General features: G+C 47.9%; 1 protein-coding gene across 1 annotated transcript; it reads left to right on the forward strand.

Moving 5' to 3' along the window:
- LOC120897570 (ataxin-2 homolog) lies at nt 1–15,680 on the forward strand. Its single transcript, XM_040302553.1, has 5 exons — nt 1–172; nt 464–544; nt 8,770–9,097; nt 9,196–9,493; nt 14,484–15,680. The coding sequence occupies exons 2-5, from the start codon at nt 530–532 to the stop codon at nt 15,589–15,591; spliced, it is 1,749 nt and encodes a 582-aa protein (XP_040158487.1). The 5' UTR covers nt 1–172; nt 464–529; the 3' UTR covers nt 15,592–15,680.
- The last annotated feature ends 1,144 nt before the right edge of the window (nt 15,681–16,824 follow it).

Below are 16,824 nucleotides of genomic sequence, written 5' to 3' on the forward strand. Positions count from 1 at the left end.
TTGGCGGGATAAAATCGTGCTGCTGCCCGCTGCAAACTTGCAACGCTGCGAATACCGATAAACAAACCGCGCGCACTTAATACCATAATCCAACGACCACGTGCTTTTTGCTCCATTTGGGTCGGTTTGTGCGGGAGCGCTGGACAAAGCGCGCTGTCTGTGCATGTTTTAGGTTAGTTTGCGATCCTTAACGATTGGGGCGTAGTATCGAATTGTACTGTGAGTGTGATTTAAAATCGTACAAACATTGCGAAAGTGTACATTAACATTGCTGATAGACTGATTGTGAGCTACAGTAATATTTCAAAAACGTGGCTAAATAGTGCAGAATTTCAAGTGGTTTCCCAGGGGGACAGTGAGGGAAACTTGTATTCCAATTGTTGTTGAACTGGCGTCAGACTAAACCGGGAAAAAGTGTATCGCAAGTGTTAATTCACGTGTTCTGTTTGTTTATTTTTTTTAGAAAACAACGCATAAAAAGCCATAAAAAACAGTGAAGCAGTGTGACATTTTATTTAATGCCATTCTAATGGTGATCAAAATGGTGAGTATTTTATGCATAATATGTAGCAATTTATTTATTAGCAATTGTGTGAACGATAGTTAGCACTTCGTCTTGATTTTATGTTTACATAAAAAGGATTTGGTTTTTCTGTTTGTTGTACTTGTTGAAATAAGGCTGTTAGCTTAATTAATTTGTGTTGAGTGTGTTTTTTTAAATTATTGTAATGTTTGCTGGTTGGTACAATAGTTGATAAAGTGGCAAGTGATCGGATTGATTATCCTATTTAGTAGCCAACTACATACTACAGTACATTGATCAGCCTATTTTACCCTATTTATATCAGGCTTGCTTGGTCCGGTCTGGTGGTAGAATCGTCAACTCGTACGACTCAAAAACATATGCTCGTCATGGGTTCAAGCCCCGAATGGAACGTGCCTCCATACGGTAGGATAGACTATCCTGCTATGTGCAATCAACAAGTGACTGAAAACCAAGCCCAGTAATGGTGATGAACAGTCACGGCCTTGACCGATAACGGTTGTTGTGCAAAAGAAGAAGTCCATTTTACTTACAGTACTATTATGATAAAAGAAATTTTATGTTAGTCCTTGAAATAGTTTAAGTTAAAATGAACTACTCAACTCAACAAATTGAAAATGGTTCATACAATGTTGTTTGAAATTTTGCAAAATTTTAGGAATTTCCCTATAATTCTATCTAATTGGTATTTTTTTGTATGATGAAGCTCATAAACATGACGGCAATGTAGAGACAAAAGCATCAATCTCTGAACAATTTCTTCACCCCCACTGGGACCCCAAGCAGCAGCGATCGACGCATTAATCGCATTCAATCAACTCGTTCAGCTCAAGCTGCGTCTAGACTTTGAAACCATTTCGACAAATGTCTTCCGTTTTGTCGACACACACACACACCGTTCGCGTTGTCTGGTTGTCGTTCAATGTTTGCCATGACTTCCTCCCCAGCCTCAGTCCACTCCGCTCCAGCGCAAGTTCGTTCGCACATTCCGTTTTCACTTTAATAATCTACGATCGATAATCACCGGCATGATAAACGACCCCGGTCGTTCCGTAGACAGGAGCTGTGCTGGGGTGAAGTAGAGCGATCGAGCCAATTGGATGGGACGGAGGGAACGGATCGAGGAACGGGTAATAATAATACCTTCCCCGTGGTGCAAGAAAACGCAATCGATTACACAATCGGTCCCGCAGTTGGTCCTGTGCCAGTTTGGACGAACTCTGTGGCTGGCCAGTTGGTCCAATGCTTGCATCATGCACAAACACACGCATTAGTGAGTGGAGTGTCCTTTTGTACCACATCTAAAGCCTAAACCCACACATTACACCAATCCGATCAGCAATCGCTAATGTCTCTCATTTCCATTCCGGACACAATCGAAATGAGTTTCCCATTGGTTTAAAATGTACAATCTCTCCTCTGAGCCCGGTATCGTTCGCGCGGAGGAAGTATTAAAGTAGAGAAAAAGTAGGGAAAATTTACTACTTGACTGGCTAGTTGACTGAATCGTTGGCCTCGCGGCGATCCGGGTACTTTGCCGGACCTAATTTGGGAGTTTCCAGCGGCTGGAGAGTCAAATTTGACGGCTCATATGTTCTTATTAAGCCGGCAATGGTTCAATTTTTCGATCAGCAGAGGTGTAAGCTGAGGTGCAGGAAACGTGGTATATAAAGCGGCTTATGGCACAAAGCCAAAGCGATGGGAAGGAAATGGGTGGAAAAAATGAGGAAAATCTTCCTCGTTGTATTTAGCAAACAAATTGCTGCTCGTTGTGGGAAGTGGCGGACAAACACAACAACCCGGCGGAGCAACCGCATCGAAACCGACAGAGCAACGAACAGTCCCAATAGTGTCCGGCCCATCACACTTCCCACACACTTCACTATGTTTCCATCGCTTTTCCAATTCCCACCGCCCATTCACATTGTGCGGCTGTACGCTTCGATCCGGACCATTGATCGCTTGATCACTCGTGTCTGGGCAGCGCTGCTCATTCATAAGCACCGGCCGCGTGCACCGAATCGATCGCTCGAATGGCATGAATGGAGGGGTTTTCACGGATTTGTCACAGGAGAGAGAGAGGGAGAGAAAATGGCTACGGAAAAAAGGAAACCCGACATGATGTCCGGTGTCCCCTGGCGTCACGAGCGGCCGCACAATGTTTGACCAATTACCATTTTTATGCGCACGGGTGATTGGTATAATTTGAGCAAACACTTTTTTTTAGCATCCCGTTTTGTCACCGTACTGCACTATAGCACCTCTTCCCTCCTCTCCGGAACGGATCGGAAAAGAAAAGCGGCCCATTAATGGGGGAGGAGGGCGCGTAAGCTTTAGCGTAATGTGGTGAGCTTCTTCGACAGCTCAATCCAGTTCCTTGACGGACTGCCGGTGCGACTCGCGTGGTAGCGCCCTCGGACATGTAAGTGGACGACGCCCCGCACGGGTGGGAGAATCGTTTTGCATATGGAAATAAAAATTATGCTCACTTACTCTTAAACCCCGCTGGAGCCATGGAGCCTTCCCACCTTAAAACCCCTGTGGTGGTGGTGGTGAAGCCCGGTCGAGCGGATGTAAATTTAAATAATGTCCCTGGCTGGTCTTTCTTTATCGCTTTATCAAATGCACTTCCGGCGCACGGTTTTACGGCATGCAACTGCGGAGCAATGAATCAATAAACCAGACGAGAAGCGCCTCGTTGAAGCTCAACGTGTGATTGTTGGGAAGAGGCGACGGAGGGGACAGACCCAACGGTCCCCAGTACGAACCCGGGCCGCTGGTTTGGGGGTTCGTCGCCTACTTTTTCTCACGCGCGCATCGAAGTCTTTTGTGTTGCAGTTAAACGTTGGTTCTCTCGATTTGTTTTTTTTTGTGCTTCGTGACAGTGTGCCGAGTGTGAATGCGTCCTATTTGGAGTGGAGCTTTTTTTTTACGACAAATCAACGCATGATTGAGCAGTTTAGATAATTACAAATGCTGGCAGTTTTTCGTATTTTCATACACATAACTCAATATTACTAAAGAATGACCGACCCTTAACGGGGACAAAGGTATGCTGGAAGGCACTCATCAACTTCCTTTTCAGTTCTCCCTCTCTCTATATATCTCTAATGCTTTTACGAGAAGAATGTCTTTTTTTTGTTTAAATCAATCAAGTAGACCCACTCTGGTGAACAAAAACGCTAAACACCAACTGTCAATGCAGGATACCCGCGGCGCGTCCCTTTCGATTCGCGAATCGAAGGGAAATTAGTTGTTTTGCCGATTTGCGTGTTTGCGTGTTCCGTCCTTGGAGGTTGCTTTCTTTCCCGCTCCCCCATCAGCCTCGGTCGATGACGGCACGGTCATCCCATTTCGGAGCAAAGACAGTTGAACGATTTAAATGGTTCGCGTTTATTTGCTCTCACTCTCTGCAGAGTGATCAGTCGTGTTTATGTGTCTTGAGGTTGTTACTTCCATGAATGTCTCTTCTCTGTTTCAATCGTCACTGCATCGCTGTGTACGGAGATGAAAGAAAGAAAGCAAAAAAAAAGGGAAATGAAATGGAATCCAAACGGAAGGTGAGATGTTGAGATTTGAGTGAAGGAATGTGTTGATTCATCGTCTCCGTGCTCCGTGGTGGTGGTTGTTGTAATGATTAATAGCACGAACCGTTAGCCAAACGTGGTTACTTTTTTAATGCACTGTGGCTTTTACATGGCACCAACACAACAAAAAAACGGTTCACTTTTACCGGTACCGGTGACACTAATGAGCGTATTGCCTTTTGTCTACGGGGTTAATTATGGTCGCTTTTTGTTCTTACTGCCGCTGCTGCTGCTAATTCTTATTGCGAACGATATTTGCAATTTGTTGCACGATAGCAACGGCAGTCATTAATCGTATTTGGGAACATGTAAAGGAAAGAGTGATGTCTTCAATGCCTCTTTTGTTGCATACTCTAGGGACTCTAGAAAGTGAGAGTTGGGGCTTATCATAAGCTCGACCAATTTCCGTGCTGGAGCGCGTAAATCCATTAAAATGCAACCTGTCCTAAGCGATGTGGGCAGTTGGCAGTGTACCTTTAAAAAAATCCTCTCCGGTTAAACCGAAGCGCGCAACATTGTGTTGTGCGGTCCAGTCCGGATCTCCGGACAGGTGACAGCAACTGCCCGCTTCCTACCCCCAAACGTTTCGCAAAGCAAAAAAGATAAAGAAAAGGCAGAGAATGAGGAAATGTGGAGCGATTATTGCAAAACTGTGATCATAAAAATTACTTCACAGTGCGTCGGATCCACTTTCTTAGCTGACCGGTCCTCCGTCTAACTCGCTCGGTGATCCAGGAGTTCAAGCGACAAAGCTGCATTTCCTTCCTGCATCTTTCCTGCCTTCCCCTATCGTAACGCGGACCCGGCCAGTCTGGTCTTGGACAGCCCGTGGACAGGTTTCGGACAGACAGTGATGGAAATGGTCAACGGCGAAGAGAGAGAGAGCGAGGAGGGGAAAAAACATGTACACAAACCAAAGCGCGCGATAAAACCACAGCGCGACCACAAGCGCAATAATAAAATCGCAAAATAAAACACTGCACTGGTGCGCAGTGGAGTTTAGCAAACAAAATCAGAGTAAAGTCGGCAACAAACCCCGTCGTAGCATTTGGAGCTCGTTTGCGCATGTTGTACGACGGTGGCTATGTCGTGTACAAAACTGCGGCAAAATAGTTGAAGCCGCTTTTCCACCTGGTGGACATTAGAAGCAAACTCACCTGCCGCAAGCGCCTCCGAACGAAAGGGAAGACAAAGATCGGAAGATCGGTTGACGGGTGCGAGTGAGGGGTTGGAGTGTCAGCAAAGTAGCCCTGTCCTACAACCCCCCCTCCTTTTGGAGCTCAAGATAAGAGCGAAACACGAGCGATCGATTGACTGGCCAGAGCGCGGTGGCTCGTAATTCCTGTATCGAAACACCAGAAATAACGAGCGAATTCGCTGCGGTATTTTTGTTTGCTGACCTCGGTCCCTCTCTCTTTCTCTCGCACTCACACACACACACGTTCGGTAGGTGTTATTTAAGCGTCGGCTTCTGTTGGTACGGATTTTATTTTCTTCCCTGCTGGTTTTGTTGCTGTTTTTTCTTCTCTTCCTGCTGTCCGTGAAAGTGAAAGTTGGTCCGATTCCGATCGGTGCGCATTCTTGCACTCGGCCGGCTGATCGATTCGGACCTTGCGTATCCTTATCACCTACCGCTCGGTTCGGCCACCGGTTTGACCTATGATCCCGCGGTGCCGGGATCAGTGTTGCAGGGGAGGGAGAAGTAAAATTTATCGACCATTTTTGGTGTGGTACCACCGGTGTGAAATCTATAATTCATAATGCGAACATAGTGAAGCTGGTGCTGGAATGTTAAACAAAGCTTACGGGAGAATGCTGTTGCAGTTCCCCAGCCCGTCACCACAGCTGTTGGTAAAAGGTAAATGGATCCTAAAAATTGCGGTGCAATTTGGTGTGATGTTTATCAAATGGGTAAAACGCGTTCTTCGTGATATGTTACGGAATGATTACACAATAATTCCTGTAGCCTTTGGAAAGCGTGATTGTTGTCAGTACAAATAATGAACGTGCAATAATAATAATCCCTATTTTAAGGTAAAATGCTTCTTACTTTACACAATCACTATCATAAGCCACATGATGGCCTTCATTTACCTTCCCGTGTATTGGATGCTGCCCGCAGTGTCCGCACTTAAAGTCACTCGAGCCAAAACCTTTAAACGTCCTTGGTGGACGTCCTTTCTCTTGTGTTCGCTGCCATCCACGATCGTTTCGAAGGAGACCTTGGATTAAGAGTAAAATGGTTTCGATTCTCCTCTGCTTCTCACAGCATTTAATCGTAATAATACTCCCGAGCAGCGTGCAGAGCTTTACGTGCTTTCTTTCAGCTTGCAGAACGATCGGCATTCCCATGCATGCATTGCTTACCAATCCACCGGTGGGGTAAGCCGACGCTCAACGATAACTTTGCGTGTGCTTTTGAAGGAAAAAAAATCGGCCGGTTTTGGTAGTTTATGTCCTTTATTGTGGTTTTTATTTTTATTTGGCTCAATCATGAATGTAGAGTGGGAGAGCACCGAAAGACCTGTTTGCTGTGCGGTGGGTAATTTCTTTACAAGTGAACTGATCTAAACAGTGGTTCGTGACCGAGTGTGCAGTACCTTTCGTACCGCTTGCCGAAATCATGCCCTTCCTGATACTGCGCCCGTCATGCATTTTCGGATCTCTTTCCCACATGTTTCCGTCCAACGCCGGGATGGTTTTATGTTGTGCTGTTAATGTTACTTGTCAGCTTGTCGGTTTCGTTTGTGTGTGTGTGGGTTTTTTATTCGCCAGACCTGCTCGCTTTTTGTTTAATTTTATGTTTCACCCGCTTTGCTTTCATTTTCTGTCGAAATTGGTGAAATGGAAACTTTTGTTTATTTTCCGTTCATCCGTTCTTACGCGTGCAAACCGCTGCCCACACTGTCACTCATATACTTGTACGTACAACAAGTGGAGAAAGAGTCGTCGATGTCGAAAGGCAACGAAAACCCCGCGTCCAAATTTGCGTTAACGAAGCCGCGGCTGCTGAGGGCGTTCACGGTTCACAATCTACCGGCCCTATCGGAATTATGACACGCACCCGGGTTGGGCTCCCTTTTTCTGTGGCCTTTCTATCCCGCGTTGACATCCGGCAGGACAGGGCGCAGCAAGTAGCAATCTGGCAGCCTGTCCCACCAAGCCGAACAGGAAAGAAACAATGTTCAATCACTAGGGCTGTACGACGGCAAAAAGTGGCCACACCGAGCGGCCCTGCAAGAGTAGAAGCTGTGACGCACAACCAAACAACAAAAAAGCCAACTCACCGGAAGTGTTGTGTTTTTATGTTGGTTTAATTGGTTATCGCCTGCAAGGAATGTGTTTTACGACGCAGCCGTGTGTGTGTATCCGTGTACCATGAATGGAATTGCTTCATCACAGAGCCTGGCGCGTATGAAAAGCGTATGTTGAACAATAAAAGAAAGCAGCACAATATTTTACAAGAATTAGCGGGGCGAGTGGTTTGATTGCTATAGCCACAACATCATGTTGAGTGCGTGTGCATTCAGGAATGGAGTCATCATGGTGTGATGGATGGGGGACTCGGCTTGGAAATGTTTTATTTTTTACGAGCCTGTCAGACCCAACCCAGACGAACCTAAAGAGACTAATTGAGTGCAGCGTGATTGTGGTCTCACCTCATCGCTCATAAACAAAACGCACCTTACCCAGTAATTCAAAAATTGCACGTCTAGATTAACTAATAAGCTCTCTCCTTCAAATGGTACGCAATCTAATCGCCCTCATCTAAACAACCGCCGCATCATCTACCTCGATCTTCATCCAATGATCATCATCGTTATCCTGATCACTGTCCGCCGCGCACTGCATCGCCCTCCAGTACGCCCTCCGCCCTCCGGCCGGAGTGGACAATCCGAATGATGTAGCGATTTAACACCAGCTTAGTGCCGTGATTGGTGTAGTTTATTTTTTTCCCCGCGTCGCATCACCATTGCCAGTTTGTTTCTTTCCTTTTAACCCTGCAACAGCCGGAGCGGAACTACACACCATCCGTCGTCCGTGCACGGGCTGAAGGTTGTCCACCACCCGTCTATTACCATAACAGCGCGCCAAGATCGTGTTTTGCCTGCCGGTGCCCCTGTGTGCGTTTTTTTCTTCTCTCTCCCCTTGTGTTGTCATTGCTCTGCTTGCGGGCTAGTTACAGCAGTGAGTGTTATTTAATTTTCCACTTTCTTTTTGCCTTCGTACCCGGGTGCTTTCCAATTCTCTTCACTGGTCGGGCTAACCGGTTCGCCCGCACAGTGTCAATGGCGGCGTGCTGTGGTCGCTCCGGATCCGCGCACTAATCACTCCTTAAATGCACTATTTAACGTGCCATGCGAAGGGGGCGCAGGTGGGGCAAGCGAGGAAATTGAATAAGGAATGTTGGCGGAGTGTTGTCTCCTTTTGTGGCACCGGTCACGTTGAGTAAAAAACGCTTCAAATGATGATGAAACGCGCTGCGAATGTAAAAAGCTCGCCACGCTAGGCGTTTGCGCCTAACAGTATGCAATCCGGTGTCCGTTTTTAAGCAAAGCTTTTTCTGTGTGTGTATTTGCTCGCCTAATTTCGTTGCGTTTTCACTGTCTCTCTCTCGCTCTCTGTGTTTTGTTCCAGATACGCTGCAATTGGATAGTTTGGATCGGAGCGTGTCTGCTGCTGCAGGCACCGTGGCTAGTGGCCGCAGATCACGATCCACCGCCCGGGAACCGGCCGACCCAGCTGGAAGACATCGAGCGGGACAATCTGAACAGCGAGCGGCAGGTGTTCAAAAAGGAAGCGATCGCACAGCAGCAGCAGCAGCACGGAGCTAGCTCGAGCCAAAGCAACAATCACTACACCGTGCAGATACAGCACCATCCGGGCAGTACGGCCGGTACGCACAGCTCGGTCAAATACGTGACGCCACTTCCGGCCCCGACCCAGACGCTCACCTACTCGAAAGGTATCCGTGGGCAGATCGATCTCCGATATTCGGATCGATCGGAACTATCCGACACATACATCTGATGCTAATTTATCTCTCTCGCTCGCTTGTTTTAGATCACGCTGTGCCGCAACAATACGTCAGCATTCCGCAGCAGCAGCCGCCGCTTCAATTCCTCCAGCAGCAGCCACAGCAACGAGTGCCACAGGTGCACGAGGCGCATTCCACCTATACGGTGCCGTCCCGTCAGTCACTGCTGCAGCCCGTCATCGGTGGAGGTGCACCGGCCTCCCCGTATCTGACGCCGCAGCCGCAGTACGTGTATGTGCAGGCCCGGCCCCAGCCGCTGCCACAGTATGCGGCCGACAACAGTCTGCCCCAACAGCTGCTACACATCCTGCCACAAAATTCACAGTAAGTGTGTGCTGTATGGGTCGTGCCAGCAGGCCATTGTCACGCAAGCGTTTTAGCAAACCCTTCTGGTAGGGTTAAAAATGGTAGAGTGATTGATTTTAGCTTTGCTGGTGCGAGGTCGGACAATCGAATTATGTTGCGTGCTGTAGAGCTTGCTAAGCGCCATTAAACACACGTTCGATATCATCGTAATGGATTTTAAATTTACCTCTATCTCTTTCCTGGCAAGCGAATAAAATATTATTGTTTAATATCCTTGACAGTAAAATTGCGCTAGCCTTTGCTCACCAAGATTACAAAATTGCTCAAGATCATTCGCGCTACTTCCTGTAACAGTGTGCTCATCGCGTGACAAAATGTGTATGTGTTTCCCAATTACGTGCCATTTCCTGTTTCCGAATCTGCGGGAAATATCCGTTTTGGCATTACCAGTGATCATAAATCTGCTATCGCCATCGTCGTCATTTTTTTCTCACAGCAAGTAAAAACTAGTGGCCACATTAAGCACCACGACCACATTGGTTGCAGTGCGGTACGTTTAATTGCTTTTTAAATAACCATGCCGTGTACACGATCCCCATGCAAAGCGATCAATTGCATCACTGCCAGCCTGGCAGGAGCATCGGCTGCTTTTGCTGCCTCGTGTAAAGTCAATATTTTCCCATGCTCTTGAGCGAAGGTGAAGAAGGTCTGCTTTGGTGCGTAATGTTGCAGATCGACAATGATAAATATTTGTCTGGCAGGCGTCTCTGTGTGGAGCTGTGCACAATGCGCGCCTTTGTCAAAAGATGGAAAATCGGGGAAGGAAAATGTGTTTGAACATGATAAGTACATGTGTACGATAACCCTTTTGCAGGTAACACAATTGCTGTACGGAGTTTGTTATTTCACACAACATAAGTAGAATGTTTAACACTGTGTTTTTGTAACTGGTCCTAACTTTCAGAAGCAATTATGCAATGGACCGGATTTTTTTTTTTCGAGCGTGTCATTAGGAACATAATTTACTGCTCGTATCATCACATTAGCCCGTACGACAGTTTGCAGTTTATTGCGTTTTACGTTGCGAATGCCTTTCCGGCGTCTCCGTTCCCTGCGTATTAAAACTTTATTGCGGGAATAAAATAAACTATTGACAAATCAGCAATTGTGCGCTACAGCTGAAGCAAGCAAGAGCGAAACCGGTTCCCCTCCCTAACGGGTAATGTTAATGAGACGACGTCACAAAACGCCAACGGTGGAATATGATATGTTCACTGTAAACAAATTTCTAAAATGTAAAAATTACAACCATCGACGGGGCTCATGCTCTGGACCACCATGAAGGGCTTTTTGATGGCTCACTTTCCCCGGCCGGCTGCGTGCGATCAGTACGGACAGTAATTATTTCATCAATTAAACTACACCGCGTTGATAAATGAAAACTAATTGCTCATTGTTTTTTGTTTGTTTGTCGGTACACGCGTTCACTTTTGCCACAATTTATGATTGACGTTTGAGCCGACGACGTGCCTTGTCGAATGATTGCGTGCTTTTTGGAAAACAAAAAGCATTTAACTTCAACGGACACTTTTGGATGAGGGATTCAACGGATTACGGGGGTTCCATTTAATACGCACTCACTATTGCAAAAGGGTAGTAGATGGACGCAATTTATCCTTTCCTTTTATTGCGTAACGCGTTCCGATCCGATGCTATTACACTTTCCAATCCTTTCGCTTCAGGTCAGCCTGATATATCCTCTCTTGGCTGGCGGGTCGGTCAGTTTGCTAACGCTCCCGTTTCAGTAGCGAGTGTACGAAGAGGGTTTTATTTATGATCCTTCGAGTGTACCATAAGCACCCTATTACACCGGTCATAAAAGTACCTAAGGCGGGCTGCTAGTAGAGAGAGAGAGAGTCCAGAGAGGGAGAAAGAGAGAGAGAAAGGTAATGCGACTGTTGCACCTCCTCCAGATTTGAAGTCGATCAGGCGGCATGTATTGCGGGTTTGCGTTTTGATTGATCGATCGCATTTCACTCTCGATCGGCAAAGGTGGCTTTTTGGACGCGATAGGGCGAAACAGGGTAGCGGCTGAAAGGAAAGCAGAAAAACAGGCAGAGAAGAAGTCGGTTCGAGAAAAATGGCAAGTCATTTATCGTGTGAGATTTGCTTCACTCGTCGCATCCATAAATCGATTTATTGCTGGTGATGGGTTGGGGATGTTTTTTTTCTTAGTTTAGCGCTTCATATTTTCCTTCGCTTTGTGAAATCACACTGCGGGCTGCTTATTTGTTTCGGTGGCGCATGATTTGTCCACTGGTGTGTGTGTGTTTTTGGGTGCCATTTAGGAAGATGAGCATGTTGAAAGAAGGAGGAAGCCAATGGTTTCATATTGACGTGTTTTTGTTCGTGTTTTTTTATTGAACAGAGATGCAAAGAGTGACAGATTGGGAGCATCGATCGATGCGGCGGAGTGATTTTGGTAGATTGATGAAAAATTAGTCGCACCAGTCGCCGCGTTACGCAACGAGCGCAATAAAGAGGAAAGTTACACATCGGGTGCGCGCGTTTATTTGAAATCAGCACGAACAATGAATGTGGGTAAAGTTGATTAATAGTTCAACACAGACAAAAAAGCATCATCGTCCACAGCTCTCCCACCCAACGGATGCGTTACAAAAGTGGCTAATTTCCTCCCCGTAGCGGAAAATAATAACCCCAATCGTTTAGTGGGCAGTGGAAACCTTTTCCCCGAAAGCGAAAGGAAACCGATCGGCGGCAACCAAGCGCCCACGGGGGGCTGGGCAACAGACAGCGACGAAAGATCGGCTCCATTTTTTTTACCAAATTATCCATAATTGCCCTTAACCCCCCTGGGGCAGGCTGCAAAGGGGGGAGTTTGCATCCACCCGATTGCGATTGCACCATAAATGAGGAAAAACGATGATCATAAAATAAATAGCACCAGCGCGGCGATGTGCCGCCACCGCACGCAGGCGAGGCACCGATGCGGACTCAACCTGTGGCCCCGGTTGTTGATATCATTAGGGGGAATCCGTGGCGCTGCGCAAGGTGCTAACTGGCACCTCTCCGCATTCGTTCTGTTGTCTTTGCGCGTGCGCTCGTTCGCTTTCAGTGTGTGTGCAGAGGAGCGATGAACGGAACACGGTGCCGTGCCGGGCGTTTATGATCGGACCGGCAGCATAATCGAGCCACCATGCACACAATGGAAGCATGTCGCTATGGGGCGTTACGGTGGAGTGCAGCATTGCGCCAAATTGTAGGCGCCGTTGGTGTAATTTCATTAGCAAAACTCACTCCACCCTTCTTGGTGTTTATTTTTTGTTATGCTAACGAATGAGCTGATTTGTCACACTGTCACCCATCCTACTCTGTGTGTGTGTGCTTTGGCATGCATTTGAAGCCACTTACTGTTAACTAGGGTGGGCAGAGTGTCAGTAGTGTAGTGTGTTGACACTTTTAGCTTTATAAGCGGCTGGATAGTAAGCGTGCAAGAAAGTAACATCATTGTTCTACTTGTGCGCTGGAACGATCGCGCCTGGGTAGCTGGCTACTTAAGCTCCTTAAGCCCCAGTGTCTGATGGCACTTTGACGTGTGCTTTGACTCAATCGTCACGGTGCCGGGAGTAAACACAATTGCACGCAATAGCAGTTCCGAATAGTGTGGTTACTTAACCTCAGTAGTAAGCAAGCGTAAATCAATGTGACAAACGGCAGCGCGCTGTTATGACATGTGGAGCATTTTTGAATTTGGCTAAGTGGATAAAAAGCATTCAAAAATTTGCAACCACTGGCTAATCGCAATTTATTTGCTACATTTTATGCGCTCATCTGAATGCGGAGGGTTCCAGTCGAGCTTTTACAGGCTGAGAACGTTCACATAGTAGGAGAGTGTAGACGTTCCCTCTCAGGTCTTTGAATAATTAAAAGCCCAAGCGAGAAGAAAAGGGAAGGGTTTTGTCTTCCAAACACTAATTTAATGTAGCGTCCACAAACTCTTCCTCGATTCGTTTGCGGTTAGTGGTGGGACAGCGTGAACACAGCTTTATGCAGATGCGTCGGTAGGCGGTGTCGGTAATCGTGCCCGTCTCATCTCGCTCGCTCTCTCTCTCTCCCTCGCTCTGGGCCCGGGGTGGAGGAGAGTAATTAAAAGTTTGCAATTACAGCCTCTGGGCCCGTGTGTCTGCTCTAATTATTGCCATTTTTAAGACTTTGCGGCAAGAAGAAGGAACGACACACTCACTGGTGGTTGTAGGTTGTTTTTTGGGTTTGTTTTGCGGTCTGGTTTCGCAAAAGTTACTACTACGATTTTATGTCAGCTCCGATGGTCGGCGCTTCCTCTTATCTTGAACAACCGTTTTTTTGTTGTTGTGTGTGTCTCTTCCCTCTCCTGCCTTATGCCACAACCGCATCTCTTAGCTTTGTGCGATATAACCGACGCCAGTGCATCTGCATCGAGCAGGTTGCACTTATCTGTTTCATGGTCTACATTCATGCCGTTCATAATGGACGGACACACACACACACTCTTTCTTTCTCGGGGCGGAATCCAACCGGGTGACGTAATTCACAGGCGCCCGCTTTCAGATCGCTCGGTTTGAAGATCGTTTCTTTCCTGCGATCGAGACGCGATGCGGCAGGTTGTAGCGTCGCCTTTTTTTACTTTTGATGGGTTTTGATGGGATTTCAACAGTCGGCGAGAGGCGAAAGATTCATTCCATTGTAACAGATTGTGCCAGATGACAGACGAATTTGAATATCCGGTTAAGATTTGCTCCACTGCATCTTGAGGTATGTTGCTGGCGGTCACGATGAAGCTGTTTGTCCACACAACAAGCACAATCCCTTCTGCACTATACACGATAAAACGCAAATTTAATTACTCCAACTCCTGTCTTCGTGTTGGTTGCCGTTATGCAAAGGCGAGCCCCCAAAATAGGATATTAATTTTCCCGGTTTTCGGGTTGTTTTCTTTTTTTTCTTCCAGAGCTTATATCATGATTCCGACACCATACTTCCAGCAACAGCAGCAGCAGCAGCAAGCACCGCACGCGCCAGCTGCCCCGACCGGGCCAGCCCTGCCATCGATTACACCGCCCTCATCGCCGGCAACGCCCCATTCCGCCCAGCAGCTGGCCGCGTATGTCAACGACCCGGACAATCACATCCAAACCTACTCTCACGGTGAAACTGGAGCACAGTCCCCAGCCACCGGGGCGACGGTCCAGCCTACGGCGCAACCCGATGTCGTATACGCCGCATCCTCTACCCCAGCTCCACCCCGGCATCAATCTCCGTCGGCCGAATTTTCCATCGTGAAGAGCGTGGAGCAGCCGGTCTACTACTCACACGACCTTCCACCGCTCCAATCGAATAAGCTGCCCCAGCACGGCGATGGTTCTGTGTTTCAGTTTGGTGGCGCACAGGTACACCACCCCGTCACCGGCAGACCTTTTACGGGCCATCACCACCACCAGCAGTTTCATCACCACCAACAACCTCCGCACCAGCTGCACTACCCTACGTACGTACAGCCGCACGGACACTCGTACGCCGGGGCCCAGCAACAGCTTCACTATCCTTCCCTGGCGCATCCGAACAACGGCATCTTGAACTACTTTGGCGTACAGCAGCGGCCACCCACTAGCCTGCTCGACTCGTACGTACCGTCCTCGCTGCAGCTTGCGAAAACGCCACTGTACACCACGAAACTGGCACCCCACGCGTACCCGGCGGTCCATCACGGGCAGCTGCATCACCAGCAGCCACGTCCGGTGCAGTTCTACCAGCAGGGTGCAGTTCCAGTGTACCCGGTGAACCCGCTCCACACGACCATCCTGCAGCCGGCCGGGCCAGCAGGACACGGCGCATCCTTCCCGCACGCGCAACCACTCGCGCTGGGGCAGCTTCCGTCGGGCCCGTCGGCCACCGCCCCCGGGTACAATACGATCGCGTACTCCGTGCCGCTGGCGTTCACGAAAACGTCCGCGCAGTACAAACGCTCACCGGCGCTGTTCAGTGTGGCCGGCTTTGCAAGACCGTCGACGGCCGGTTTGGCCACGACCAAGCTCCAGCCGGCGAAGCAGTTCGCGTGAGCGGGAATGCAGCTGCACACACGGTGGCGTAAACATAGAGGTTAATTTATTTAGTTGATAGAATACATTGTTGCGAGAGTTGTTGAATAGTTGCGGGTGTTTTATTTTCGTCATTTGGTATGTAAATCCGTTTGAGAAGACCGCAAATGGTTGTTTTATGGTGCGACTGCTGAACAAAAGCATCACATAGATCCTCATGATTAGACTGTACTGGGTAGCCGTGTGCCGTTGTCGACGTTAAAGCTATGTGAGTGCTGGTTGTTCCTGAGTTCGAATCTCGCGGTGGATGTCTTCTTATTAGTTTTCTACTCGCCGTAACATGAAGTCTTGGAAAAGGATCAGCTTCTCTTCTCTCTTTGGAACAGCTGTTTTAACAGAAAATGACCTGTCCATATTTTCCCAGTGGTGCTCAACTATTTGCACGCGGGGGACTATAAAGCTATATATTTACTTAGCAAAGTTATTGCTGGTTTTGCTATAAACCTAGCAAAAAAAGTGTTTTATTACGTTCCGTTTTGTAGCCGCGCTCTTTACAACTTCTCCTTCGGACGTGTATTTTACACCCACGGTACCATAAACGCACAACGCGCACCGTTGTGCAAAACCTTTACAACGGCTGTGCCAAATAAATGTCATCCGTTTTGCGATGCGCCCCGGTGGGAGGACCATCGTAAAAGTGTGAATCGTACCCAATGACTTTAATCGCCCTGGTCTTGGCGGGGAATAGATCACGACGCCATGGTTAGCGATCGCCACCGGCACAAACAACGCAGGCGTTTGTAATTGCTTTATACCGATAACAACCCCCCGACACTTACGCTCAGGCACGCGGGTAATATCCTCGTTTGCTATTTTACTTTCGCATTTCGGCAGCGAATGGCAGCGTGGCCGCTGGATCGTTTCTGTTTTTTTTTTTTTGTCACGCAGAATCATCTCCATTCTTATGCAACACACCGGGTCCACCGGGCGGGCGTAATGTAGCCGCATATATTTTACAAAGCTGATCGCATGCCGGCTATGGCCACAGAAGAATGACGGCCATCTCTCGCCCTCGGTGATCGCTCATAATCTCGTAAAATACATCGCATCTTGTTTGGAGCCGTGCCGTTTGCATGGGGAGTGTGAAGGCAAGAGAGAAAGAGAAAAAACGCCTCATTTTCGTCCCCCCCTCCATGTTTCGCTCACTTTTCTTCGTCATCGACCCTTCGTTCTTTTTTTTTTGTATTAGCCCCT

The sequence above is a fragment of the Anopheles arabiensis genome, chromosome 2 (assembly GCF_016920715.1).
Source record: "Anopheles arabiensis isolate DONGOLA chromosome 2, AaraD3, whole genome shotgun sequence".
Lineage (NCBI taxonomy): Eukaryota > Metazoa > Arthropoda > Insecta > Diptera > Culicidae > Anopheles > Anopheles arabiensis.